The sequence below is a fragment of the Dissoconium aciculare genome, assembly GCF_010015565.1.
Source record: "Dissoconium aciculare CBS 342.82 unplaced genomic scaffold K489scaffold_18, whole genome shotgun sequence".
Lineage (NCBI taxonomy): Eukaryota > Fungi > Ascomycota > Dothideomycetes > Mycosphaerellales > Dissoconiaceae > Dissoconium > Dissoconium aciculare.
This window is the reverse complement of record NW_022984968.1, coordinates 164,162-190,649: the sequence shown is the minus strand read 5'-3', so window position 1 is coordinate 190,649 and position 26,488 is coordinate 164,162. Positions and strand designations below refer to the sequence as shown.

Sequence of the window (26,488 nt, the reverse complement as noted above, 5' to 3'; positions counted from 1 at the left end):
TGGGCAGATGGAAGAAAAAACATCAAGAATCATGCCTCCCAATTCATAATCAATCGAATACGCCACAGAAAAGAACTCCATTGCATTTCCCCGTTTGGCTTCAATAGCTCAATTCTCATCATCAGTATCGCGCGCCATTTCCGCCGCCAGAGCTGCTTCGAGATCGTCATCGCTGCCGAGGCCAAGGTCGTCATCATCATCGTCGTTGTTGGTGGCACCGTCATTCGATGGACCACCTTCAGAGGCGGCGGAGGTGGCATTGCCATTCGTGTGAGGCGCGGAAGTAGCCGCAGCAGACATATTCGTCAAACTCGTCGTCCTTTTGAGGGCCTCACGCTTGCGTTTCTGCAGTCGACTCCCGTTGCTCGCGCCGCCACTATCGCTGACTTCCGCCTCGGAGTCGGTGAGATCGTCGCGCTTTCGTTTTGATACGGCTTGAAGGAGGGTGTTTTCGCTCACGACGCTCTCTGCATCGCTTTCGTCATCGTCCATGTCACTGCCGAGAAATTCTGCGAGTTCGTCATCGATGTTGCCCCAGTCTTCGGCATGTTCTGTCACTGTAGGGCTGCTATCGTTGCGTTCGTCTGTAGGTCGGTATTGTTCGAGATCCTCATCTGTGTCGGTCTCGGTGCCGGTCCCAGTATCGACGCGGAGCGCGAGGTTTCGCATCTTTCCGTTTGGTGGGTTAGATGCGTCGCTGCTCTCATCCGCATCCAGGCCAGCGCCGTCGTCGTCGTCAGAGGTAGAGAGGTCTCTCTCATCATCAAAGCTCTCTCCGCGGCTTAAGTGGATGTTATCTTCCTGGTGAATACGGTAAGGCTTGTCGTCAACTTTCTCCCAATGTTGAAAACACGCAGGCAACCACGAAAGATCGACAACGGCTATGCGAGGACGCATGAGCGCCTGACGGACTTTTGTTGTCCGGCGCTCGGGTGAAGCGATCACGTGGGTCGTGCGGGAATTGATGCGCTCTCCAATGGTCGCGCCAAACATTTTGGCAAGCATGACAACTTCTTGATGGTGAATATTGGTACCGATCGAGAAGATGCCAGAAAAGACGATTTGGACTCCCGCGAGGACTTTAGATTTCAGCCGGCCGACGATTTCGGCAGCATCAGGGATGTTATCGAGATCATCGAAGGATCGCTTTTTGCTGTGCCCCGGCCGCAGCTCAGCGACTCTTCCTCCTTTTAAGCCCAGTGCTTGTTTGTCGTACTCTGCATAGTACGCAGCGTGCACATCCCGCAGGCTTCGACCAAGATGCTCCAATTCCACATCGTCATCCCGCAGGATGCTGCGATGCTGTTTCTGGGGAGAGACCGATTCCTGAGACGGCTCTTCAGAGCTGTTCTCATCAGTCATTAACAGGTCCTCCGCCGCTGCTTCCACCGCCGGACTAGCCTTGGCCGCCTCATCTTCTTGCTGCTCCAATGCCTTTTGCTGCTGCAGAAGAGGTCGATCTTCGACCTGAGCAACAATGGTCTGGGCCTGAGCATCTAGCTTTTGTTGCAGACTTCCGGCGTCTTGCATTCCAGCCATGGACACCATTTGCTCGACTGCGGAGAGATCGCTCTTTTCACCTGGCGATGTTATCGATGTTGGCGCACCGTTTGATGAGGAGTTCGTCGCCGTCGGGTTGCTTCCAGTCGTCGCAGCTGTATTAGTCCCATTCGCGCTGTCCTTTTCGGACTTTGCAGACTTCGCCGGTCGTAACTCCAAAGTCGGTTGCTGAGGCAAGAAACTCGAATTGATGTCACCAATGCCTACGAAGAAATTGTACACGCTGGCTTTGATGAGATTGGGGCTCCAACTCCAGACATCAGCTCGATCGTCGATGATAACGACCATCTTCGTGTCTACGGGGAACAGACGCTTCAGATTTTTGGCCGTCATGCTGCCATTCTCGTCACGAGATAGGATTCGGTCGCCAAAAAGCTTGCGGTCGGGATCAATGATCTTCGCGATGTTCTCAGCATAGGCGCGCGTACCCATTGTGTAGATATGCAGCTCGTAATGCTTGGATATGGTGTCTAGAAATTCCGGCAGTCCTGGTCGAAGTTTGATATAATACCAGGTGCCTCGACCACTGGGTCCATCATCAATCAGTTGGAATTTGCGAACATCCTTCACGGCTTCATGGTTGGGGTTTGTTGGATCGTTCTGCCACTCCCCGATCGTAGGTTCTACCGCGGCATGTATGACTGTTTGGTCCAGATCGACCACCAAGCTCAATTTGCGCGAGTCTAGAAGTCGCCGCTTGACGTCTTCATCGGCCTTGGTCGCCTCAGCTTGTGAGATTAGCAGGTCTGTGTGACCGTGGACAGTGTTGACTGTGGCTCGAGATGTGCCTGCGATCGATGTGTTGTAGTGATTCTGTGTCATATCCGCGCCGCACTCAGCGCAAATCCCACCATATTGAATCTCGTGCCTGCAAGCCTCTTCAACCTCTGCCACCGGAGACCTCCTCGTAATGACCTGACCAACTGTCACGTTCAAGAAGGAAATTTTGCCTTCCAATTCGCTCTCAAAGTTCGCAGGCCATGTCCGCTTCTTTTCCACATCTTCTCTCAGGTCTTTGTCGAATTCGGTGACTGTGCTGGTGTAGGTGTAGACGAACAGCGCCTCATTCGCTTTGATATCATCTCCCTCTTTCTTCAACAGTTTGGTGACGGTGATGGGGTAGAGCAACTCGTGGGGTGTGAGGAGACGCATTGGAGCGGTGGTTGCGATTGCGCCTCGTTAATCATGGCATGGCAAAAGTTGTGGTTTTTGCGCCGGAAGATGAGCACACGCGAATTTGAGCATTCACGTTTGCAGAGTTGCGGGAGTAACGTCGCTTGTGTTTCAGGAACACGGTGTCGGCTCGGCAATTGGTGTCGCGTGAGGTACCAAATGGCCAGGGAAGTCCACAAATATTCACAACGCGTCGGTCGCGTTGCGCGGTCGCCGGGAGCAGGGTGTGATGAGATGCGATCGTGGGGTGTTTGGAATATTTATTGATGAATCGTCACGATGTGGAGGACACGAGATGTCGGGCGATGCGATGGGTCTTAATTGGGAGACAATTGATCAATGGATAATAGATCGGACTCGATCTCGAATTCGTTCTTGGCGTTTGGTGAGCATCTCCGAGCTGTGTAGAGAGAGCTTTGGGCACGACTTTATAGCAAATGGGTGGAATGTGTTCCGCATCGGGCGCCGGCCGGCAGAGCCCCCGCTAGCACGTGCCAGAATTCTGTCAAAAGAGAGAGCGCCCTGACGTAGCACACGCCAATGTCCGTCCGATATCAACCTTCACCTAATAATGATAGAGTATTGTTGCTCCAGATTCAAGGAAACATTCGCAGCGTGCCCAGCTGGTATCAGAAGTCGAACAAGATAAAACTGCGGTTCTGCATGGAATATGGCTTGTCATTCGCGTTCCGTCATCAGCCTGATGTCTTCCCTATGGACAGGCAATCAGGCAACAAACAATTCACTCCAAGGCTCCCTGGCAGATTCCATTGTCTAGCGTGAGGCCTGCTTGTTGAACTGGTCGATGAGATCCCGATTTCACGTCGTCACCACCGGATCAAATCGATCACACAGGATAAGTGTCACCAACCTGTCATATATCGTACGACACTGCGCATCCCTCTCGATCGTGGCGGTATAGAGGAATCGCGCTATCATCACTGATGAAGGTGGTCGCCCCTTGCACGCCCGCTCCAGCTTCTCAAATCCTTAGGGTTGGTGCCTAGGTTTGGGGTAGGGACCCTACCGTGCAACCCGTGATTAAGACCACCTGCAAGATTCTTGTTTTTCCACATTCCAACAGACTATCGTGTGGCGAAACGTGACTCATACGGAATATCTCACAGTCACAAACTCTGCGAGTTCAGGCGACACCGATGGGGCCGTGGGTGAAGGTGGCATGCTTCCTGTCCATCACAACAGATTCCCGGATTGTCATTCTTTCACTCCGTGATGCATATCGAACGTATCGAAAAACATTAAAAAGGCCACATATATCGCTCAACGCAAACGAAAAAACAGAATGGTGTCCACCAGAAACACACTCGAGCCTCGCAACCCGGGGCGCCGAATCATGAAGGAATTCCCAGCATCGCCAGGCGCGTATACTTCATCGGCGCCTCGCCCTCCTCATAATGCAGCCGATCGCACTCCCACCCAATGTTATTGTACGCATTCATGACGCATCCCACGGTATTCAAGATGAAAAGCAACAAAAACAGCAGCCAAAAGGTGAGGTCGTGATAATGCCGTCTTCCGGTATAGGCGACCAGGAACGTGACAAACGCGATCAATGCCGTGGGCATCATCAGCTGATTGAGCCGCACGCTGAGATCCAGAAATTGCCGCCGGTCCTTCAGGTTACTTTCGTCGCGCACCCAACTTGCTCTTTGAAGCATCGCAGATGCTGTCTGAAGCCATGCGAATGCCCAGAGGAATAACCATATCGTCGCGCAGGCAATGAAGGGCGCGCTGTGTGTCTTGTAATATGGTGCCAATGCCGATGCTACGATCTCGAAGACCCATGATGGAATCGCTATGGCGTAGAAGAGAATTGTCCCTGACCTCCGATCTAATCCCCAGTGCTTTTTTGATTGGTAGATAGCATGAGCCGCGTGTTGTTCTGCAGTCTCGCCCGGTGCAGGCTCCGCCATTTCGCGATGAGATTTTGAAAGTTGTACTTCAGGTCGGTCACTGTATGGCTCAGTGAATTGCTCTTCCTGGTGCCGGAGCACTTGTTGTGACGAATAGTCGGCGGCCATATCTGCTTCTCTCCTAACCTCTTTGACCAGGAATTCTCGGCCCAATGTGACGTTTCGCGTGCTCGCCGCTGGCGGAGATGTTGGCACGTTGACGGATGTAATGCAGTCGGATGCGTTTCGCGTTTCGCGTGACCCGTCCCCTGAGGTCTAGGAACCTGAATCGCGAATGTCGATTGGAAGTGGATGCTGTGACGTCCTCGAACAATTCTGGCACGCAGATCCGTGAGTTCCTCGGGACTTTCCCGCGTCTGAAAGCTTGATGAACCATGAACTTGGCCGGAGTGACGACACGCCCGGGCGCAAAACAGCGGCACTAATTCTGATTATTGAAGGGTCCCGCCCGTAGCTACCGGCGCCCTGCAGGTGATGTGTATGTTTATTAATTCACTTCCAAGCGCAGCCATCGGCTCATTGCTGAAGAAGTGCTCGCGCGGGAACACACGCCACACGCTGAGAGATCTGGTTGAGGCAGCCAGCACTCTTGGTATTCATTATGCATCGGATCCGACATCCGGATTGACGCGACAGATACGCGGCAACAAAAGACGTTCGAGATGGGGAATTCATCATCGCAATTGCAGCCGCCTGCGACGCAAGCTCACCACGAGCCGGAGAGGGCGCAAACTCCAAGTGACACCGGCAGTCAAATTCTTGCACGTGAATTGGAACAATCTGCATACAAATCCAGTCAAGCACACATCAATCGCCTTTTGAATTCATCACCGGAAGTCCACGGAAAATATGCTACCCCAATGGAGCGTCGCAGAGCAAGGGCCACGAAGGCGGCCAGCACGAATACCACACACGCTAAATCCGCATTCGAGCGCAAAAGATCTAAGCGACGACGACTGTCACCGCCCGACGAGGACGAGGTCATCTTGAGAACCCCGGCGGCGGCTACCTCCAAGCCACGGCATCGTCCAGCTGTACAGCCACCTCCACAAGATAAGCAGTCATCGCAATGGGTGCAATCGGAGAGCCCAGAAATTGTGTACGAGAATAATGTAGAAGACGACGTGGACGAGGGCGATCGGCCCAACGCAGACGAAGAAGCAGAAGAAGATCCCGAAGTTGAAGAGCTGGAGAAGGGTCACCAGAATGACGAAACGGATGATGAAGTCGAAGACGAAGTCACATCACACGGCAAGGTCAAAAGATCGGGACTAAAGAAAGGCCCTTTTGATAGAACCGAAATAGCAATACTCGGCTCTGCCTTTGAGCGATCATGTGATTTGATGAATCTAAGTCGCGAGCAACTACAGGCAGAGATCGCAAGATGGGGAAACACAGGACCCGAGGTTCCATACAAGATCGCTTTCAGAGAGGCGCTGCCCACTCGCGACTGGCGAAGCTTGAGAAAGTTCTGCCGTCGATATTTTCCGGGCCTGGACACCAAACGCTCTGGTCCGTTTTCCGAATCAGAAAAGGAGGCTATTAAGCAGACTTTGGATGGGACGCTACAGGCTCAGAGTCTTACACGAGCCGAGTTCCTTGGTACGGTTTGTACTGGGAAAGGACCTGTCTACGATGCGTTGTTAGCCGCACTAATAGCTGTTGTGCCTCAAAGAAGCGCACGAAGCCTGAGGGACTACATACAACGAGCGTACAAACATGCCAGCAAGACGATGCCTGGCGATGCGGCTGTGGAGAGAGCAGCGCATGAGCTTGCTACTGGAAACCGACCATTGGCGAGTCACATCGACGAGGGCATGACTTTTGTGGAAGAAGACTTGGATGCAGGGCAGGTGTTGGACCCGCAAGCGACGGAGAGAGTAGTAGTAGCTGTGGTTATCCCCGTGGAGCGGCCAAAGAGCTCGCAACCACCAGTGGAAACACTTTCCGATTCGGTTCAGCCTGACAGTCCTCAGATGAAGCTGATGTCGACGGATCCGATATCAAAGGAGGTTCAGAATTCGGATGATCTGATCATGTCGGACGACGATTTGCCAGCGATGAGACAAGAACTTCCAGAAAGCGCCCCAGATAACATCCAAGAGGAACGGCCGACGCTGCAACAGCCAACGCCAGTCACGAGCTCATCTAGTATTGCTATGCCGGAAAAAGCGCCTCGAATCGAAGTGTCTAACGCACAAGCAAGACAACCTGACATCACGGCAGAGCAGCATCTCCACATATTTGATCGCGGTGACTACTACGACGTAATCAGAGAAAACCTGGTCGCACTTGGTAGAAACCCTGCAATGGCTGATTTGATCGAGAACAATCAAGACCTGGGCACCGGAAACGACCAGTTCTGGCGAGCGGTGTCCGACGCTGCACTGCAAAGCAAGCTATCCAGCATTGGTGATCCTGCTTTAATCACCAGACTTCGTCAAATTGCTTATTGCACAGCTAGCTACGAGTTTCAACCGTCGCCAGTAATGAGAGCTCTACAGAACGACGATCAATGTCATCCTCGCCAGAAGATGGAGTTCCTGCTAGACTCAATCCTTAGTATGGGCAATGTCTCTGCGAAAATCCTCCCGCGGCTCTGGCGGTATGACCTCGTTGATTGCACGCGAGAGGAAGCCGCCTGGATTCGGTATTCCGAAGAGTTGGAGAAAGAGAAAGCCAAGGCCAAAGCCCGGAACCAGCTCTCTGGTGAGCATGACGAGAGCACCCCCAAGCTTTCGAAAAAGGCCAAGAAACGCTTGAACGCACTGAGGTCCCGAGCGCAGGCCGAGACCGAACGAGCATCGGACTTGGCCGCTGGTGGGCGGTCCACAGGGACATTAGCACCTGCGGCACAAGTCCGAGAGAATCAAGTGGATGTATCACAGATGTCAAGAATTCCATCCTCGCTTGAGGATTTAGACCAATCGTCAGACCTGGACGATGGTCCAATCCGCTTCGGAGAAGCCGACTGGCCTCTACAACACAATACTACAAAGGTTACCCGAAAGACTCAGGATGGTCGGTATTCTGCCACTGGCCTTAATGCCAGACACGCACCCACGACTGGCGCAGCGAGCAACATCCAACCTCCGATCCTTCGCGCGACATCGAACATTGAGATGAATCATCTCAAAGCAGCCGATGCGTCCAAGGGAGTTCAAAATCAGAAGCATGCAGTAGAAGCAGTCGTCGCGAGCAGTCAAACTGAAAATCACACAAGAACCGGGGCCACAAAATCGAAAAAGCGTCGACGTCGATCACCGTCACCCGAGCCAAGCCAAGAACAAGCCACATCGACCACAGCGGCTGCCAAACTCAAAGCTCGACATGCCGCAAAGAAGCCCAAGATCCAGGCAACTGTAATACCGGAGTCTCCTGTGCACCAGAAACTGGCCAAAAAGACCGCAGCGCATAACGTTCACAGTACGCCTGCTGGTCCAAAGCGTGCTTATGGCGATATGAGCAGGGAGACGTTCTTGCAGAAGTGTAGAGCTGGCGGGGTCTGATCATTATCTGCTGGTGATGTGATGGTGTGAACGAGTTTGCAGTCGTTCGGTTGACGAATAGGATGTTGGGAATCGTGTGCTTCAGAATTGAAACACGCGTGGTGGTCGGAATGCGCAGAGTTTTATCATTGTAGAACAAGGAGTTGGAAAGGAAAATACCCCCGGGACCGGAACGTCCCTGATGATTCATTGTTATTGTTTGTTGCAGAGTGCTGGGCCTAGTTCACCGGCCTACTTATATAACACAAATGTCATCGTGGGCTGCTGATGAAGCGGCCCTCCGAGTTCTGCGCGGTTCCGACAACGCCTCCAGTATAGGAGCGTCCCATATCTCTCTAGAAGCTGTTCGTATCATCTATTAAATGCAGCAGTGTGAGTCCCTTGAAGCGCTCCCGCTGCCCAAACCAAGTCTCCCTGTACACATTGGGAAAATGTAGAAAACGTCTAGAAAACCCTGTCCATCAACTTGTGCGCTAACTCGACACCCACGAAAGTCGCCGCGTTGGCAGGAACAGCTCTCGCCATAGCTGGGCCGATACCAGGGAAGAAAGCCTTGACACCGCCCTTGCCGTACAGCTCCTTGACACATGCCGAGATCGACTGGCTCTTCTCCGAGCTCTGCAGACGGCTCTTCACCGTGTCCAGCGGGAACACAGCGGTCCACATAGCCACACCGGCCGCACCACCAGCCGCCATGACGGCGGGAATGCTGAGCTCACCGGCCTTGCCGGTGACGGGGTCCTTGGGTGTCAGGTAGCGCTTGATGGTCTCGTAGGTCGCGAAGTACGCCGCTGAGCCGGGTCCGTCACGGGCAAAGGTCATCAGACTACCGCGGTAGACGGAGCGGAGACCGCCCTCCTTGTAGAGCTGTCGCACGACGTCCACACCGCCGCTGTAGCGCGGCTTCTCGCCTGGTGCGAGCTCTTTCTGACCTTGGATTTGGAGGATGATCTTCACGCGTTCGAAGGGCGCGGTGACGACGGTCATGGGGATGGCGGAGAAGAGGCCGGCGGCGGACACTTGGGCGACGGTCAATTGGCCGGTTTTGTTGTTCGAGAAGGATTCCACGAGCTGTTTGCCGACACCGTAGGCCCAGAAGTTGATGGCGACTATAGAGGGGCATGTCAGTATCCCTGCAGTCATGTGTAGGTCAGGATGTTTACTCACAGATAGGTGTGACACCGACCAATGGCGCGGAAACACCAGCGTACATTCCCTGTGATCATCAAAATCAGCTGGGGGTGTCCTCTGCCCAGTATATATCATCCATCGCATGAATCCTTCCTTTCGCTTCTCGCGCAATATTCCTCCTCCCCCCCGAATCCTCCTCATGAGCGAAACTTACCTTGGCCAAACCCTCTCGAGCCACCGTCTTCCGGACGACATCCATCGCGCCCTTGTAGACACCGCTCTCCGCCGTCTGTAACCGGACCTTGACCAAATCGAAGGGATGTCCAACAACAACCGAGCAGACACCACCCACACCTCCGGCCGCGAAGTCCCGCAGAGACTGGAAAGCCTTCTTGCCAGCCTCCTTGACATCCTCCTTCAGCTCCGCTGTGTTTGACGGTAGGCTCTGGGCGGCGGCATCGAGCTTGGCTTGTGCGGTGTGCTTGAGGTCGGAGATGTTGTCCTTGAGAGGTTGCAGGTTGCCTTGTGTGGCGGCCTTGGCCGTTTCGGACGCTGATGGAGAGCCCATTGTGCGTGTAGATAAGGCGATGAGCTGGCTGAGCAGCTGGTCGGAGGAGGAAGGTCGGTCGGATTTAATGCCCGTAACGTCGCCTGATCGTCAAGTCACCACCGAATCTGCGACAATCTTCACGCCGGATGCCGTTCTATTATTTGGGCCGCTGATGAACACGCGCGAATGATAAAGCTCTGTCGCTGGAGATATTGTGTACACAGATCGTCGTGTGTTACTAAGTCTGAACGGCCAATGGCTGCCGCCCGGCGCCAGCTTTTTAGCTTGGGCGACCTCGGCCTTTCGCGGCAATCGTCATCTTTCCCGAGTCGGAGACAAAGAAAAACATCGGCACGTGCCAATATATATATGTATATATATTGTTGTTTTGTCCAGGGCAGTATCTATATTCATGATAACATCAAACATGATCAACTCCACATGAGAATCGCTGCATCATGTGTTTTACAAACGTCCAGGACATATCACATTCCATCCCGCAAGTACAAGAACTTCGTGTAGCCAGGGAGCGTCCAGCGCCGGAAATCCTTGCCCCAGATCAACATGGGAATAGTAAGCAGCTGAAAGAACGCCGATAGCACTCCAATGGCAATGAAGGTATTTGCAGTCCCAGAGTTGTCGAGCCAGATGCCTGTGGAATCGTCAGGGATGTCTTTCACAAAGGGAACTCTGGACGAGACAACTTACTGCAGACGAATGTGAAGATGCAGGCGAGGCTGTTGTTGATCACGGCGACACCCACCATGCCTTCAAGCACCATGTCTGGATAAACGTCCATCAAATAGGCGAGTGCCAGATCGCCACTACATCCCCAGCCGAAGCCTATGAATCCCAGGCCGACATATGTCGCTGGCCAGTCGAGTCCGTTAGCTGTCCCGATCCCGAAAAGCATGAGACCAGCTGGGTTGATCACCGCCGAAGCCAGCAAGAGCCACAAGCGATCCTCTGCTTCGCTGACGCCTCCTCTACGTCTAGCGCACCACTTCACGAAAATATCGCTGAACCATCCGCCATAAATACAACCGATGACAGCACCGATCAAGGTGGGCACATTCATGATCGCCACTGCTTCGTCGCCATAGTTGTAGGGGTCATCGTAGTAGCTGGTGTCCTGGGTAGTGATATAGAAACTCAACCAGGCGTCCTGTGCACCCCACTGTAGGCCAGAAAAGAGCACGGCCGGGAATGCAAAGATCCGCAACGTATGCCAGATGCGCATAAAGTACTGTTTGAAGCCGAGGCCTCTTGTGTTTGGACTGCGCGTGATGAGCGCAATCCTTTGGCGATAGCTCTTTGGTGGATCTTCGACTGATGTGTACGGAACGTTCGCGATATGCGAGGACTCTGAAATGACATTCGTTGTGGACCCGCTAGAAATACCCTTTGGCTTCTCATCTCCATCAGGCACAGACGTGTGTGAATTTGTGTTCGATTCGCCTTCTAAGCGTCGACCCAAGAAGATCTCTCGGTTGAATGTCGTCTCTTCGAGGCCAAAGTAGAACACGACGAGGGTGACCGCCGACACGATGACAGCACCCCAGCCGACCCATCGCCAATCCGTCACTGATATAAAGCCACCAACCAGAGGACCCAGAAACGTTCCGACGGATGTTGCCAGAATGTAAAGACCTAGAACAGTCCCGCGTCGATGTTGAAAGAAGAGATCAGACAGGGAAAGCTGAGCAAGGGCTTCGGCACACGATTGTGAGGCGCCGACGAAAAGTTGGCCGGCGATGAGATCGCCCGAACTCTGTAATTTGGAGAACCAGATGGCTCCGACGAGCGAAAATATCAAGCAAAGTATGTACTGCAGTCTGCGTCCGTAAAGCCATGGCATCGGGCTAGCTAGGAGCGCCCAGTAGCCGATTGCAACGAAGAGCACGCCAGCGGCTGTATTCTGCACAGAATAATCGATTCCGAGTTCCGCATCGATCGCATCTCCAGCGGATCCGGCATCGTTAGACGTCGCAGCGGTCAGGCCGACAATAAACAGGATGAGGGCCGCATGCCAATATTTGCGCAAGGGCGACCAATTCAATGGGTCATTCGGGCTGGTCGTCGGCGTTGGGTTAAGTTTGATTTCTTCCGTCAGCTTCCCACTGCCATCGGAGTTCTTTTTGAGAAGCTGCACTGTTCCAGGAATCCAAAATTGTGGTTCGGCAGGGAGAGCTTCACGGTCTTGTGCCGAGATGTCCATAGTCCTGGTCTCTGTTGATCGCAAGACGCGCGTGGTCGCGAGCTACGGAGATAATCGTCGGTCGTTATGCGCAACGTCGCGTGCGCGATTGACTTGCGCACACCGAGCTCTATTTGGCATGCAAATGTACACGTGAGGTGTCGCGATCTAAGAGGTGTAGCATGCTTGGGGGATTGCCAGGCTCGAGTCCTCTGCAAATGATCTGCAAAAGATAAAGAAAAATTGTTATCGGTGAAGCACTCGCCTTTTGGGGGCCGCCTCTCGCCGGATCCTTCGGGCCGACTTTTATCTCTGGTTGTCAAGTCTTAGACCATCAAATTCGGGTCGGAGATCTTACCCAGACGGGCACAGTGATCCGCCTGTGGCCATATTGTGATGGATGATCATTCCAACGACGGTTGGTAGGGTGATAGGCCACCAAGAACATCAACAGCATTGCGACGGTTGGCGGAACCTTGTTCGAGGAAAGTCGTGCCGTGCCGATGCAGTGATTGTTTCGAACTGGCGGTCATTTGGCGAGGAGAGTTGTCCACCGTCACCAAACTGGGGAAGCGGGGCAAGCGCGTTTCCTTTGGCCGTCTTCACTCTTTCTCCACTGCACCCTTTACATCTGCACCCGAGGATTTGCATCACGCTCGTAGACTTTTTACTATTCCGCTTCTGATCGCCTGTACATTGTTTCAAGGTGACGCGTCATGTAGATCTGTCGAACGCACGTAATGGACATCTTACCTGCGTCAAGACCGTATCAAGAAATTTCGTGCTTTTCACGCAAGGAGAAAGAATGTCACATTTGGTACTACACGATCCGCATATTGTGGTACGCACTGGGGATAGTTCCAGCAACTAAGCACGTGAGTTGATCGTCGCGATCGGCCATCAATTGTCCTGCTGTGGCAGTCGATGAGAAGTCGGAGTTGTCGATCCCTGTTTGATGAGTTTCCAGAACGGTCTGGCCCTGTATTTTGGCACAATCCGCCCTGCATTCATGCTCGGCCTGAACAACCACATCGCAGTCTCGAAACTGATTTCTCAAAAAGGCCTTGTTGCTACTCAATACTCAATGTTTCCGGTCTACTGATACCCACACCTCAACAGAACGGCTCTCATAAAACTACACAAGGTGTCGTGCATTCCGGCCGACAGGATTCCCTCGTTCCGCGTTTCATTCGCGAAAGCGCAAATTCCAGCCGAACCATTGGCCCGTGATTTCGCTCGCCCGCCAATTCCTCTTGTATTCATGACGATTCTGAGAGCATGAGGGGTAGGCACCTGTAAGGCTTTCACGTCGCCGATACTACAGGTCTGTCACATTGGAGGAAGTATAATGACAACCCATCAGATACTGATCCTCGCCGATGACTCACCTGCTGCCCGGCCATTTCACGGCTCGAAAGGCAGAGACAATTGAGACATCGTTTTTGGTCAGCTTTTCGATTGCTCCGTCTGAATTCACCTATACCTGTATGTCTCGCATGTGTCAACAGATAAGGTTCAGGAAAGGCAGTGACGTGGGAGGGGTAGGTCAAGAGATCGACAACCAGGCTTCCACGCGGGTTTGACGCTAACACATATTCGTGTTTCGATTGCCTCGATTGTCTCGAAGATGTTAGGAGAATGAGAATCTATTGGATGATTCATTAAGCTAGGCAGATACGTACATCAGTTGCTGCTGTCTGCATAGTCACTATGGAGTCATTTCGAGTCAGATCTCAATCTGCCTCGGCGCATCCAGTTCAGGCTTTCCGAAAACGGCTTCTGTTCTCGATACATCATGGCATATGCTAATGACATCGGCTCGGACGTTTTAAAGCGAGCTGTTCCCGTCATTTTTGTGTCCAAAACTATTCGAGAGCGACATTGTATTCTTGACACAACACCTTCGTACTTATCCTGGGCCGCTGTCTCAAGTCAAGGTCGTTACAACGTTATCGCAAGGTATCAGCACATCACATCTCAAGGCTCATCCAACTCGACGCACAATCATGGACTTTTCTTTCCTCTTCGTTATCTTCAGTTGTTACGCCTCATAGGTCAGGCAGATGCTGAATATTCGTGGCAATATCACTGGGATTTTAGCAAGTAACCGTGTGCTAGACGATGTGAGTTCCAGTGTCCTCATTCTTTCAAATCTGATCAGACTCGGAGGGATGAATCATTCTGACAGCAAGACCTCGTCCTTTCAGACATCACGAAAATTCACAATTGTCAAATATGTGATCGGGAACGAGCGAGGGACAACATACAACTATCAGTACTCGGTTCGACATTATATGCACTCTTGATCAGCGAAAGGGAAATACTCGATGCTTGTGTCCTCTTGCCTGCATTCCGTGTGGTCGAGGAATCCAATGCTGATGACAATGCATTTGACTATTTGACAGCGATGACGACAAACGATTTATGGGTTGAGAAGAAATGCTTTGTTCCAGTACCAGACCGAGGGAAGCATATAGATAGAGGAACAATTTCGTTGTTGTTTTCACTTCACGTTCGTGGTGGTGGTCTTGGTCGTGTCATCAACAACGTTCTTGACTCTCCGTGATCAAAATTGTCTGGGACTCAACTCACTACTCGGCCTTGTGGTTGTCATATGCAGACTTGAAGGACGTCCACGATTGCCGTTCTGTCGCATTCCATTGTTCTTGATGAAGAGAGTCAGCGTCCTGCATTAACCCTGGCCAGTGACCTGTGAGCGACAGACGAAGCGCCCTGGGTGAGCGGACCCCGGCATTTATATATGTAAGATTGTGGCCCAACATCTCAGCCGCATCGCTGGTGCGACGATAGACTTGACGAGAAGATAACATCCATTCAGATCTGTCATATCTGTCGGCCTCGCGGCTGATCACCACTGACCCTCAGTGCATGGTGCTGAAAGAGTTCATCGGCCCCAATGTGCCACCATATGCGATACGATCTCACTGCTTGGGTTCCACGGAGGACAAAGTCTCGTTTCAAGTAGAAGAGAACCCTAAGTCGTCGGGATTTCGGAAGATCAGGCATTGTTGTGGAATGGTCGGGTCTCATGGCCTTGAATGGGCATGAGTCGACACATGTTGCCTCGATAAAGCGAGTACTGCTGAGCTGTCTGGATCCACAAATTCAATGTACACTTGGTACAGAGACGCAGTAGCATGCTACGCTTTTTCGGAAGATCTGAAATTCAACGCAAACTTCAAGCCCTTCCCGGTAGCTGCGTATGTGTCTCCCGCCAATGACGAGGAGTCGTCGTCAAATGGCTCATATGCACCTCGCAGGTGTGCGAGTGCCCCAGAAAATCTTTCAAATCCGTCTTCGCTCATGTCACGACAAGGCACGTCGCGAATTATCTTCCGTCTACCTCCGAAGTCCAGATGGTCCCAACGTGAATGGACGTTGCAAGAATCGTTAGCGCCTCAGACGGTATTCTCTTTTGATGCTAGGCTCACGTTTCTGGGCCGAAAACGCGGTCAATGGTCTAATGGATCACGCAGTCAGGGGCAGAAATATGGCGAAGACCGACCATACTAGAGGAATCACCATGCAGTATTTTGGAGTGCTTTCCATGGATTTTAATAAATCCGTGATACAATTTTGTGGGCTGATGTTGATCACAAAGTTGAGCATGTACCTTCACAGCACTAGTCGCCAACGTTGGAAGTTTTATATGCGCCGCTTCTCCAGGCATCTACAGGTCGAGATATTGTACTTTGGTTGGATGAGTATTGCAAAGCTCGAAAACAGCACAGCGAAGAGCCGCGGACTTCGTTGATCCCGCCTGGACAGTCGATCGCAAGCCCGTCGCCACGAGAATTGTACACATTGCTCACAAGAATACGACCATCCTGAATCACTGAGCAGGATAGATTTCTTGACCTCGGCGAGGGCATCATGGCTCGTACAAGACCGACAACGCGGACACTCAGTTCGCGCACTCAGCGGGTTTTGGACATTCGACGTCGTATCAGAAGGGGCCAAGGTCGGAAAGGCCCTCGTCGTGAAGCTGCTGAGGTGGCCAAGAGAGCCTTGACTTCAGGCCACGATGCTCGTGCGGCCCGAGTGCTACGTCGCGAGGTGAAAGGCCGTGTGTCATGCGGTATTTGGTGGGTGCGTCCGGTGGAATGGGACATGACTCATGGCAGAAACCCGCCGTCGTACATAGAAATTGGAGCCATGAGGATCAACAGGTTCGCCGAACAGACGAAGCTCGAAACCTACGGCGCTCCTTTGTACAAAACCAAAAAATCCAAGGACATCGGTCCCGCATGCCGTCCCCACAATCGGCGCGTTCGCTGCAAAAGCCTACCGACGGAGATATGGCTTCAGATCGTCCGCTACCTAATACCCACTGGAGGAATATTTCATTGTACCAGTGTGGAAGAGCACATTCGGAGGGAATCTGGAGGTCAACCGCCGGAGCTAGACAAGTCTCAGGAAATCAATTCAAGACGATGTTCTTGGATAAACGTCTGGCATGTCATGCATCACATCACGATTCACAAATATCTGCAGCACCGTTTCTTTCCTGTGTCATTCATGCATGAGTATAAGAATTTGACTGCTATAACCCGTGTTTCCACAGGACTTAATCAGGCCTGGAACACTATGTTATACGGCGAGAACACCTGGCTTCTGGACCTCTCCACGCCCGTTCATCGCTATCCCGAGATTGAGATCGATGAGGCGTGGAACAAGACGCACCACATCTACGACCCAGGTGCGGACAACACACCTCAGAATCCGGACCCTCCGACTGGTTTCACTGCTGCGTGGCCGAGCGTGGAGTACTCCAACAGCCTAGATGCAGCAGCATGGCCGCTGACTCACCGTACCGCAAGGTTTGCGCGAGACCTAGTTATATCGGAGGCAATAGACGGACGAATCGATTATTGTGGTCTACCATTGCCTGATTACGAGTCTGAGCATGCACTCGCGCTCGAAACACGGGTGAATATCGTGATGGATGCATTCATAGGCGCACAAGACAGCAGCGATGGCCAGGGTCTGGCACCACATTCCCTTCGTCGGCTTCTAGTCCAAATCGCCGACAGCTCGCAGGGGCCTCAATGGCTCCTAGGACACCAACCTAATGAGGTTATTTGGGATCATGCTCAGTCGACTGACCGACGCCTCCGGCTGTCTGTGGCTCTCGAATAGAAATACTCAGATGATCCACAGTTTCATCCGTCAGCGAACAGCTTATGGGATGCATTTCGTCGATTGAAACATGTTGACAAAGTTGAAGTAGCTGGTGCAATATCTGCTGAGATGGCGCAAGAGCTGATCTCAAGTCTGACAGACTCGAAGACTGAGGGGTTTGAGACTTGAAAAGATATTGATCAACACTTCTCGTATCCTGTGTGCCGCGTGCACAGGGTACACTTATCTGTTGGAGTGGCCGGGTTAAGCAGCAATGTAAGCTGTAACTACTCATGTATGCGTGGAGCCCGAACAAATGAAATGGGGCTGAGGATTATGTCATTAAAATACGAGAGTACGCCACTGGAGACTGTCAGATGCTCCTATCGCTCAATCCGATGCTAAGACTTCTGGAGGATGATCCTACTATCGAAAACTTCGTGTTCTTTTTCTCTTCTCCGAGGTCGCAACGCTTTGTCAGACCAGAGATTGTCAGTACTTGGGATAAGGCAATGAAACTCGGAGATACCACAGGCCGTGCGGGCGGCTGATCTCGGCCTAGCTTTCGTGCGCTGGACCGAAGTTGTACGGGTCGTGTACCTAGGTACCCAGGTATGCAGCATTTTGCCCACGCGCAGTGTCCGGTTTCGGCGTAAATTTCGTGCGATGGGCCGAGTTCGCCACTTGAAACCCTCCAGTCTGTATTCTAGGATGGACGACATCAAACAGTATTGGTCAAACGGATAGGGCACCCGACAGCTGAACATGAACGAGTTGACGTCATTTCCTACTTTCAAGGTGGGCTAAGACCATTAGTCGTCGCGAAGATGAACTATCGGGTTAGTCATCGGAGTGCAACGTCCGATCTGACCGATACCCGTTCAATCTTTCATCGAGATCGGATCCGTGCCCGGAGCGTCGGCCTTGTCGCCTAAGACCGAAGAGTTTGGGTTGTACGATTCGAGGCAGATGTCCACCTCGAGCCGTAAGACCGCCGTTCAATAGTAAGCTGAACTAACCTTCGCGCTCTCGGAGTCAGAGAAAAATGTTTTATATAGGAGCCATCATCTTGACCGAAAAATTGAGTCATGAACCCATCAATCATCCTTCGACTTCATTAAATATACCAGCAACGACATTCGGACTTCTTGAGCTACTTGTCAACATATTTTCGAAATGCAACTATCAGCTGACACTCAATACCACTACGAAGGACTTCGGAGCCTGGGCACTGTTCGCTACGGTGGAGGCGATGTTCGAGAGCAGCTCAACGTGCTTGCAAAGATAAAGCCTGGCGATCCCGAGAGTTGGTATTCTGAATGGCACGCACTAGCCCACCGAGTCCTCGCCACGATCGAGGAGAGCCAAAGCACAACCGGCCCTCTCTCACGCGTCAGTCTCCGCGAGGTTTACTTTCGCGCCAGCCATTATTTCTTCCTGGAGGATTTTTTCATTCACGGCAATCCTGAGGATCCCCGTATCGCAGAATCGTATGCACAGTCCACCAAGTACTTCGACCTCGCGAACGAGCTCCTTCCTTTTCCCGGCAAGAAGATGGTTCTGCCGACAGAGTACGGGTTCAACGTCCATGGCATGATCTTCCAAGCTCATCATATCGATGGCATGCCAGTAAATGGACCACGTCCGACCTTGATCATCGGGGGTGGCTTCGATAGCAATTATCAAGAAACAATGCACGTCTTTGGCTTCGCCGCGCTTGATAGAGGCTATAACGTCATTTTGTACGAGGGTCCCGGTCAGCCAACCTTACTTGTGAAGGAAAAGCGGGGCTTCATTCCCGAATGGGAAAGAGTTGTGACGCCGATCATCGATTATGTCGAGTCTGAGCAGAGGTCGGGTAGACTGGACTTCATCGACTCTGGCAAACTCGGTTTGGTGGGAATGTCACTTGGCGGCTGGCTAGCAGCGAGAGCCGCGGCATTTGAACAGCGACTCGCTGCTGTCGTCCTCATGGACGGCGTCTGGAACTTCCTTTTGTGCTTTCGACAGGCTTTCCCGGAAGCTTATCAAGCATTCTTGGACGGCGATATGCGAAAGTGCGACGATCTGTTTGAGGAGAGTGGTAAGCCCGGCGCCCCAACAACTGCGCGCTGGATCCATGATCATGGAAAATATTCCTTCCGGGTGGCGACGGGTCATAAACTTTTGGAAACAGCAGCGAAGATGACCCTCGAAGGCGGCATTGCGGAGAAGATCACGTGTCCAACGTTCGTTGGGGATGCCGTGGATGACCTGTTCTTCGAAGGCCAGCCTGCGAAGGTCGCCGAAGCAGTCGGACCAAAAGCCACCCTCGCCGTCTTTGATGAAGCGGATGCAGCATCGGCGCACTGTCAAAGCGGTGCCTTGATATATGCAAATCAAAGGATTATGGACTGGTTCGGAAATGTCGTCGGTGTACTCTAATTATCGAGATGAGGCCCTGTATTTCATTGCGTTGTGGTGTTGCTATGTACGAATCCATATCTTAACAAAATTCGATGGTATTCGTGTCAGATGAGGATACGATGTAATGTCCACGACTACTTAATGTGTTGCGAGTCGCGCTGAAGAAAGCAGTAACAGCACGCAGCGTTGCACATGAGTCACTTGATCAAAACTTATCGTTACTGGCTCGTGGTTGGAAACCCATCAAAGTAGGACCGTGAAGCAACGCCACTTCCGTCCGTCGCAATTTTTGTGAGCCACATTGCTGAGCATTGATCATTCATTGCCAATAAGTTACGAGTCTGAGGACGACTGACATTCTCGTCGCAGATCACACCTGAGCGTACCAATTTCTGCACATGCCTGAGACTCGCAGCAACAGTATCCTATTCAACGTGCTCGTTGTACCAGGCACAATAAGATCAAAGAAAAGCGTTCAATAATGGCTCAGGCCATCGTCTTGAAGACTACGTCGCTGAATCTGCAAGTATGGGTAATAGACATCGACGCGGTGATAAAAAGAGAGAAAAAGTTGCAATGAAAGACTACGAGAGAAACTTTCCGAGCCGTTACAAACTGAACGTGAATGGCTCACTACCTGTGCGTGGACGTTGACCATTTGCAGTGATACGCGATTGTTCAAACCGATCAAGCCAGCTGACCAATATCTTCGAAGAGGCTCTCTTTCCGAGGCTACTTCTCGTGGTGAATGGACCGCAACCAGTTGGACGAAGATGTCGCTCGAATTCATCCAGGGATAGTAAATTCGGCCAAGACGTATTACACATGGGATCGCTCACGCAGATGGGTTTTCCACGGCATCCTGGATGACTATGTTTTCTCTCGGATCGAACGGATCAATTGGTACGATGACCCGCTCGGCGAGAACGGAGCACCTCCTGTAGCGGAATTTCGAGTGGTGGAGCAGGTCTAGAAGATGGCCTTTACGTCATCGATCATCGTCTGTCTGGGTTTGTCCTGTCAACGGAAGTCATTGTGTTCCATCTGTGACCCAAGCCTCTCTACTTTGGCGTGATGTGGTCGACTCGATCTGCTCTTCCCGGCTCACCTCGAGGAAAGAAACCCGAGGCTTGACGTCCATCAGTCCAACTATTGCAATATGCAATCAACGTCGCGTCTAGTCAACAGGGGCTACACACGCACTGGAAGACGATTCACATCATGTTTTATCTACGCCGGTATCGTATTGAAATGCTCGTCTGGACCACAGTTTATCTTGTACAGACACCTAAGAAACATGATGTCCTCTTGCGCCAGTGAAGAGTTGGGCTTCATACCATGTAAGTTATGCAAACAGGTATATAGAGTTGTGAAAGTCGCTGAGACCCATTGGTTTTTGCCCACATACTATTTTTGTCCGATTCTGTCATTAAGCCCAGTCTCAAGGTCAACTACTCAAGGACATTTATTCAGATGAAGATTATGAATTAGAGTTCTAAGATAAGTCAAAATCGTCATGCGTTTATGGTTTTGAGGGATATGGAACTTCTAATATCGCACGCCCCCGACTGGTATAGCGATATGGATAACAGGCTGGACCACGCAGCCCCAGCAACTGCGGCGCCCCAATGTTCTCGGGGAAGAGTGTGAATAGAGCACATTTGATCATGTATTCCCAGTCAAGCTGCATGCCACATTCCCGAAAGAACATATCGCATGAGATCAAGACTTTCCACATGCTCTTCACATCGTCTCGGAGCCGGACGGAATCCTCGAATATGTCACCCTCCTGCGGGGGACTGCCGTCTTTCGATGAGAGACCATACGCAAACCTTGGGCGCTGACCACCGATATGAGGCGCGAGCATGGGGCTCAGGAGGTAATCCTGCACGAACGCGCCGTGTTCTTCGTAAACTTTCGCGCGCATATTGCAGAAGCTCCTGGTGTTCATATATGCGGGTCGCGGAATCCGAGGCGAAAAGGCTTTCGCGGGATTGTTGCACGGATGGCGTGCGATCTGATGCGTTTCCCTCAACAGCGGGTGAGCGTGGTTGCCAGCAATCATGGACGCGAGGATATTCACGTAGACGAATGCCAAGGACACCCGCTCTACCATTGGTGCGAGAGCCTCTGCAATGAGACCCCGAGGATAAGGTAATTGGGTCCCATCTGGCGCGTATTCTTCAGCTGTCGGACGATGGATACGGAGGAAGATGGCGTCGATCAGATGCGTCCGGCGTTTGAGGTCGGTCGTAGTAGCTGCGTCAACACAGAGGAACTGCAGAAGATCGTTCACATTCCTTGTCTTGAGCCAGCCCTGGTCGTCCTGGCCAGTGGGGAGATTGCGCCACAGAGCATCTTGTGCCATTGCAGACCAGGCCTCGTCATGAGCGAAGCTTTCGGGACGGAATTTGAGTCCCTGGGCAACGCCCGAAGCAGATGGTCCCGAATTCGTGGATTCTGCCGCCCGATCACCAGGTGAATCTTGCTGATCCTCAAGATGATTGTTTCCCCACTTCCCAGAGATCCGCTGGCGCAATTCAGCATTATACTCTTGGAGCGTCTGGACGTAGGGAGCTCCTCCGGAATGATGTGCGATGGTCTCTGTTCTTCCTATTTGAAAAGAGTCGGTCCAGTCTCGTGGTTGATGTCGATATTGTCGAGGAGATCGGAACCGGGCACGCTCGATTTTGGAGTGCTCACGAATGTCATTCTGGAGGCTCGTGAGAAAATGTTCGACTTGCTTGCACTGTGCCTTCTGCGCAATCACGAACACATCCGGGTACTGGGGTCCTGGATTTTTGCATTCAGCATACTCGAACATCGAGGAGAGAGTGTGCCAAGGTATGGAGTGAGAGAGGAACGCCATCGCTTCAGTCGACTTTGGTCTCTGTTTCGGACCGTTGCTGGGAGCCTCTCGTTGATGTTGCCTCTAGAACGAGAGTTGCGCATTCTCACCTCAGATCGCAAATCCTCGATCTTTCCCCGTGGATATGCTGCTCACATGTGACTTGGCATTGAAGGTAAGATGGTAAGAGGATCCTAAATGGCTGTTGATTCGCAGGTCCTCGATGACGTACTATGTAATCTTAAGGATTCTAAGAGGTCAGGCAACCTTGGACGTCGCTCACGCCGCGGGTCAATAGGGAGGGAGTCTTGTATTTTGGACAAGCAGTTCTGTGGCAGTCCAGGCGTGTTAGGTCTCAGCCAACAAGCGCTTACGTGGGGTTCGGCCGGGCTCCCCAAAATGCTGCTTGCATCTTTTAAATATATCTTTAAACCCTGCGAACGATGCGAGCCAACAATCGAGAAGAAGGACTTTGCCTACACCATACCACGTAGATCCTGGCGCTGAGGGCTGTGGGGACGCAGACAAAAACATGCCAGCGCGTACGCATGCCATCAGGTGGCTAGGGGTATATCAACATCATCCATGGATTACGTCGGTTATCACGTGATTGCGACTCATGGTCTGCAGATTTTCAAAGTGACGTCTCCTTAGTGGTGTAGAAGACAAAGCACTAAGGTACCTCAGGTTTCTCGGAGTTCGGATCTAAAAATTACCAGGATAAGAGTGTCCGCACGAACCACGATGGCAATATTCGATAGATGGCAGCATCTCGGAAGTGAACAATAGACATATAGGCAAAGGACGTGCCATTTTGAGAAACCATGGGAGAGCGGACTGATGAACACAAATGTTTACCGAGAGCAGAAAGAGCAAAAAGGTGCAAAACATACAGCACGAGGGATTCCCACGTGGTCACCCACCGTAGTACTAATCTCGCGGTCAGCTGCTTAAATATGGGAGAGCGGACGGGATCCCTTGTTCTCAGCTGCCTGTGGCCGTATGTGACAGAAATGGCTTTTTGTAATACCTATAGATCACAGATGAGCTTGTTCCAGATGAGCAAGTTGGTGCCGGCTTACAGCGTCATCGCCAACAGCCGACCATGGAAAACATGCGCCCATGAAGCTATTCCCTGGCCAAGATTTCAACTGGCTATCAACACTCTTGTTGACTCATACGAGCAAGGCAGGTTTCTGAGTCCTGAACTTGAACTGGTGTGCTGTTGCCATTCCATGAGGATCTCAGCAGGATGTGACCAGAAGGCTGGGATCGAAACGATGAGACTGTTCGCGATTGTGTTCCTGGTGGGCATGAGTATACGACGCGAATTCGGTATATTGATCACCGGAGTGACACAGTCTGTTGCATCAATAAGTCACAGACATCAGAGTTAAGGAGAGATAGTCAGTCATAGCCCTGCTTGTGCCGAGCCTAACGGTCGCCTTCACAGAATCAATACTCGACCTCCATACTCGGATCCCACTTCTCTGATCCCACTTCTCGGATCCCACTTCTCAGCGATCGGAATGCAACGGCACCTCTCACCTCTCAAGAATCTTGATAGTTTTCGCTATAAGGAGCATTCTACAGAGGGGGGCCGAATGCATGTTTACAACAAGGTCTGTTGTAGAGTGAGAAACGTTCAACAATCCAATTCGGAAACAGTTTTTATTGATCGAATTGCAACCTGGCGACATGCGACGCTAAGCTCAGGCCAAAGGATATAGTCTACGCACATACTATGTCCGCAACATACGAGACTACACCGAACAGGTCCGACGATGGCGCGACTGGCATTCCAGCAAGGTCAATTTTGCGCGGCAGATCAAAGCTGACATTGAGTCCCTCATCATCTTCGTCGGCGAGATTGACGTCACCCAGCTCTGTTCCCGACATCGGCCTGGGAAGGCGAGCCGCTTTCGAATACTTGCAATGCCTGCAATGTTTGTGATGGGAATGTCTTGTTGCTGGTTCTTCTGGGTCTATGCGCGAAAATTCGGTCGTAGTGTCGTGCGTTGCGACATATTCGCTGCGTGGGAACTCAACGTCGTATGGCACGTCGATACAAGTCCGTGCAGCAGCGAATTCGAGCTCCCGTGTGGACTTCATGTTTTCTCCGGATCGTAGGGACAACCCAAGCTTGTGCTGTAAGCCACGACCCTTCACGATGTGACAGAACTCTTCTAGAAATGCCCCGTGGCCGGCGAGGCTAGGGCCAGGTGCACTCATGTACTCGTACGCTGCCAACTTGCCGTCATCATTCACAAAGTAATGATACCCGTAGAGCTGTGCTCCCTCATTTGGCACAACCGGTGACATCATCTTGACGGGCCCAATGTTGGGAACTTGTACGTCGCGGGCTGCGAACACCTCGCCATCCTTGAGTTTGAAGTGAATGTGGATCAGCTTGATCCGTACTTGTTTACTGACGCCATGTTTGTCGAGTAAATCTTTTAGATCCGCTATGTCGAGTTTGTTGTCCTCTGGAACATCAAAGACTTGGCGAATATTTGGAAGAGTGTTGTAAATGCTCGCTGGAAGGAATGTGCGCTCCATCGCTGCCATGGTGGAGATAGGTTGAACTGCATTCCGACCAGATGGAATAATTGCGGCATCTAGAGGGTACTTATAGCTGCATGGGAAATAGGAGATATGTGAAGTGTCATGGAGCACATCACGTTGAGCCTTATCATCACGATACAATCGTGGCGCTTTCCCCGCACCTTTGCTTCGACCGGTGGACCATCTGCTTCGACCGGTGAGTCGGTACATGCAGCTTCTACGTGGTGATGATACAATGTACCACCACGTTCATATTGCTGATTGGTCCGACAATAAGGCACAGGGCGATGATGACATATTCTTGGCTTGATGAAGACAGGGGTGACATATTCTTAGATTGATAAGGACAGGCTTCCGACAAGCTCCGATCAGTTGTATTTCGAAATTGAGATATGATACATCTGCGCTTCAATTTTGCCGTATCGACATCCCCGTTCTCGGGATACACCAAGAGATAATCCATGGAATCAACCTCACCTAGTACCTACAGCAGAACTCGCCACTTTCAGTTGTTTGTTGCGAAAGGTTTTCGGCAGGCATTCCTTGAATGGGCGACGTCAATTTGAGGCACTATAGAGATCGATCTGGAAACTGGGGAGATTTGGCCGGGATGGTGCTCTCATAGGATGGGTGCCATACTTCATCACATTGCGACATTTTTTGGACGAGGGCATTCAGATAGCAATGACGGCGAGCATTTCAAGACCAGATTTCCAGCTTCAGCCCGTGACTTGTCAGCCTTATCTCTGTCGCAAAGCACGATTCGCCAGTGCGACTTTAGCCGCGTACTCGCCGCTGATGACCGACACTGCAAAGGTAAAGCGTTCCATCACTGGTGGTTGGGAGCGTACATCGGCATCAATGCCAACTTCCGCTGTTGAGTCATGCAATGTGACCTCAGCCTCCAGCCTCGACAGTGCAACTACTCCCATGAGCCCCGAGCGTGTAAACGAGAGAATCGAGCAGACATTGATGCAGTGTTATCCTGCTAGACAGTTCTCGATCGCTGGCAGACACAGGCTAGTCGCAAAATTGAGGCGATGTCTAGACGCATGCACACGATCTGCGCTAATAGCTCGGAAGGGAGATCCATCAATCGAGAGTAGTTGTCCTTTGAAGTCATGTCGCGTATCGGCTTCATTTTGTGGGCAACTTCTGCTCGCGATTCCGTGCGAGTAGCACACGTCCGATTGATGTACGGCAGAGGTGGCCACAAGCAAGTCCGGCTTGCTTGACTTGCTTGACTTGATCCAAATGCGGTTAGTCACCAAGTCAAGTCGGCCAGGTTTTTATGAGTAATCAAGTCAAGCCGTAGATTGAGACTTGCTTGACTTGCTTGACATAGGTCTTGGCATAGATCTAGATTGTACATGTCGCGTACACTATGGCGAGAGTCACTCATCCGTATAGATTAGGGTCTCAGCGTGACCCTCCAGCTGCAACCCAAACCCTTATTTTCCCCTGCGGATACTG

The 26,488-nt window shown here is 51.7% G+C and overlaps 12 protein-coding genes across 12 annotated transcripts; 5 read left to right on the top strand and 7 right to left on the bottom strand.

Annotated features, from left to right (window-relative positions):
* Positions 1–108: 108 nt before the first annotated feature.
* Positions 109–3,117, bottom strand: K489DRAFT_364866 (uncharacterized protein; the record flags this gene model as incomplete). Its single annotated transcript, XM_033602706.1, has 2 exons — positions 460–3,117; positions 109–417 (listed from the first exon to the last, which is right to left on the bottom strand). The coding sequence occupies exons 1-2, from the start codon at positions 2,710–2,712 to the stop codon at positions 109–111; spliced, it is 2,562 nt and encodes an 853-aa protein (XP_033455506.1). The 5' UTR covers positions 2,713–3,117.
* Positions 3,118–3,759: 642 nt separating this feature from the next.
* On the bottom strand, positions 3,760–5,022 carry K489DRAFT_384897 (uncharacterized protein). The gene has a single exon (XM_033605966.1). It carries the CDS (start codon positions 4,773–4,775, stop codon positions 4,086–4,088), a length of 690 nt encoding a protein of 229 aa, XP_033455505.1. The 5' UTR covers positions 4,776–5,022; the 3' UTR covers positions 3,760–4,085.
* Positions 5,023–5,176: 154 nt separating this feature from the next.
* Positions 5,177–8,476, top strand: K489DRAFT_384895 (uncharacterized protein). Its single transcript, XM_033605965.1, has one exon. It carries the CDS (start codon positions 5,330–5,332, stop codon positions 8,174–8,176), a length of 2,847 nt encoding a protein of 948 aa, XP_033455504.1. The 5' UTR covers positions 5,177–5,329; the 3' UTR covers positions 8,177–8,476.
* On the bottom strand, positions 8,327–10,088 carry K489DRAFT_384893 (mitochondrial carrier). Its single transcript, XM_033605964.1, has 3 exons — positions 9,522–10,088; positions 9,344–9,392; positions 8,327–9,285 (listed from the first exon to the last, which is right to left on the bottom strand). The coding sequence occupies exons 1-3, from the start codon at positions 9,873–9,875 to the stop codon at positions 8,621–8,623; spliced, it is 1,068 nt and encodes a 355-aa protein (XP_033455503.1). The 5' UTR covers positions 9,876–10,088; the 3' UTR covers positions 8,327–8,620.
* A 116-nt stretch (positions 10,089–10,204) lies between these two features.
* On the bottom strand, positions 10,205–12,545 carry K489DRAFT_384892 (MFS general substrate transporter). Its single transcript, XM_033605963.1, has 2 exons — positions 10,566–12,545; positions 10,205–10,509 (listed from the first exon to the last, which is right to left on the bottom strand). The coding sequence occupies exons 1-2, from the start codon at positions 12,073–12,075 to the stop codon at positions 10,343–10,345; spliced, it is 1,677 nt and encodes a 558-aa protein (XP_033455502.1). The 5' UTR covers positions 12,076–12,545; the 3' UTR covers positions 10,205–10,342.
* Positions 12,546–15,183: 2,638 nt separating this feature from the next.
* On the top strand, positions 15,184–15,588 carry K489DRAFT_374304 (uncharacterized protein; the record flags this gene model as incomplete). Its single annotated transcript, XM_033603514.1, has 1 exon — positions 15,184–15,588. The coding sequence occupies one exon, from the start codon at positions 15,184–15,186 to the stop codon at positions 15,586–15,588; it is 405 nt and encodes a 134-aa protein (XP_033455501.1).
* A 1,011-nt stretch (positions 15,589–16,599) lies between these two features.
* Positions 16,600–17,459, top strand: K489DRAFT_384889 (uncharacterized protein). Its single transcript, XM_033605962.1, has one exon. It carries the CDS (start codon positions 16,663–16,665, stop codon positions 17,212–17,214), a length of 552 nt encoding a protein of 183 aa, XP_033455500.1. The 5' UTR covers positions 16,600–16,662; the 3' UTR covers positions 17,215–17,459.
* Positions 17,460–17,953: 494 nt separating this feature from the next.
* On the top strand, positions 17,954–19,736 carry K489DRAFT_384887 (2,6-dihydropseudooxynicotine hydrolase). The gene has a single exon (XM_033605961.1). It carries the CDS (start codon positions 18,373–18,375, stop codon positions 19,618–19,620), a length of 1,248 nt encoding a protein of 415 aa, XP_033455499.1. The 5' UTR covers positions 17,954–18,372; the 3' UTR covers positions 19,621–19,736.
* A 1,329-nt stretch (positions 19,737–21,065) lies between these two features.
* Positions 21,066–22,965, bottom strand: K489DRAFT_384884 (uncharacterized protein). The gene has a single exon (XM_033605960.1). The coding sequence runs from the start codon at positions 22,469–22,471 to the stop codon at positions 21,125–21,127; it is 1,347 nt and encodes a 448-aa protein (XP_033455498.1). The 5' UTR covers positions 22,472–22,965; the 3' UTR covers positions 21,066–21,124.
* Positions 22,966–23,162: 197 nt separating this feature from the next.
* Positions 23,163–23,456, bottom strand: K489DRAFT_327617 (uncharacterized protein; the record flags this gene model as incomplete). Its single annotated transcript, XM_033602003.1, has 1 exon — positions 23,163–23,456. A coding segment is annotated over one exon (294 nt), but the record flags the coding sequence as incomplete, so codon positions are not given.
* Positions 23,457–23,774: 318 nt separating this feature from the next.
* Positions 23,775–25,152, bottom strand: K489DRAFT_384883 (uncharacterized protein). Its single transcript, XM_033605959.1, has one exon. The coding sequence runs from the start codon at positions 25,016–25,018 to the stop codon at positions 24,182–24,184; it is 837 nt and encodes a 278-aa protein (XP_033455496.1). The 5' UTR covers positions 25,019–25,152; the 3' UTR covers positions 23,775–24,181.
* Positions 25,153–25,598: 446 nt separating this feature from the next.
* Positions 25,599–26,237, top strand: K489DRAFT_94824 (uncharacterized protein). Its single transcript, XM_033609062.1, has one exon. It carries the CDS (start codon positions 25,700–25,702, stop codon positions 26,192–26,194), a length of 495 nt encoding a protein of 164 aa, XP_033455495.1. The 5' UTR covers positions 25,599–25,699; the 3' UTR covers positions 26,195–26,237.
* The last annotated feature ends 251 nt before the right edge of the window (positions 26,238–26,488 follow it).

Bases quoted from the DNA above. Each gene is read 5' to 3' on its own strand.
- K489DRAFT_384897 (XM_033605966.1), bottom strand. From the start codon at position 4,775: ATGGCCGCCGACTATTCGTCACAACAAGTGCTCCGGCACCAGGAAGAG.
- K489DRAFT_384895 (XM_033605965.1), top strand. From the start codon at position 5,330: ATGGGGAATTCATCATCGCAATTGCAGCCGCCTGCGACGCAAGCTCAC.
- K489DRAFT_384893 (XM_033605964.1), bottom strand. From the start codon at position 9,875: ATGGGCTCTCCATCAGCGTCCGAAACGGCCAAGGCCGCCACACAAGGC. The intron at 9,393-9,521 runs GTAAGTTTCGCT...TGATGATCACAG, and splicing joins CTCGAGAGGGTTTGGCCAAG to GGAATGTACGCTGGTGTTTC. The intron at 9,286-9,343 runs GTGAGTAAACAT...GCCCCTCTATAG, and splicing joins GGTCGGTGTCACACCTATCT to TCGCCATCAACTTCTGGGCC.
- K489DRAFT_384892 (XM_033605963.1), bottom strand. From the start codon at position 12,075: ATGGACATCTCGGCACAAGACCGTGAAGCTCTCCCTGCCGAACCACAA. The intron at 10,510-10,565 runs GTAAGTTGTCTC...ACGATTCCACAG, and splicing joins CATCTTCACATTCGTCTGCA to GCATCTGGCTCGACAACTCT.
- K489DRAFT_384889 (XM_033605962.1), top strand. From the start codon at position 16,663: ATGTTATACGGCGAGAACACCTGGCTTCTGGACCTCTCCACGCCCGTT.
- K489DRAFT_384887 (XM_033605961.1), top strand. From the start codon at position 18,373: ATGCAACTATCAGCTGACACTCAATACCACTACGAAGGACTTCGGAGC.
- K489DRAFT_384884 (XM_033605960.1), bottom strand. From the start codon at position 22,471: ATGGCGTTCCTCTCTCACTCCATACCTTGGCACACTCTCTCCTCGATG.
- K489DRAFT_384883 (XM_033605959.1), bottom strand. From the start codon at position 25,018: ATGGCAGCGATGGAGCGCACATTCCTTCCAGCGAGCATTTACAACACT.
- K489DRAFT_94824 (XM_033609062.1), top strand. From the start codon at position 25,700: ATGACGGCGAGCATTTCAAGACCAGATTTCCAGCTTCAGCCCGTGACT.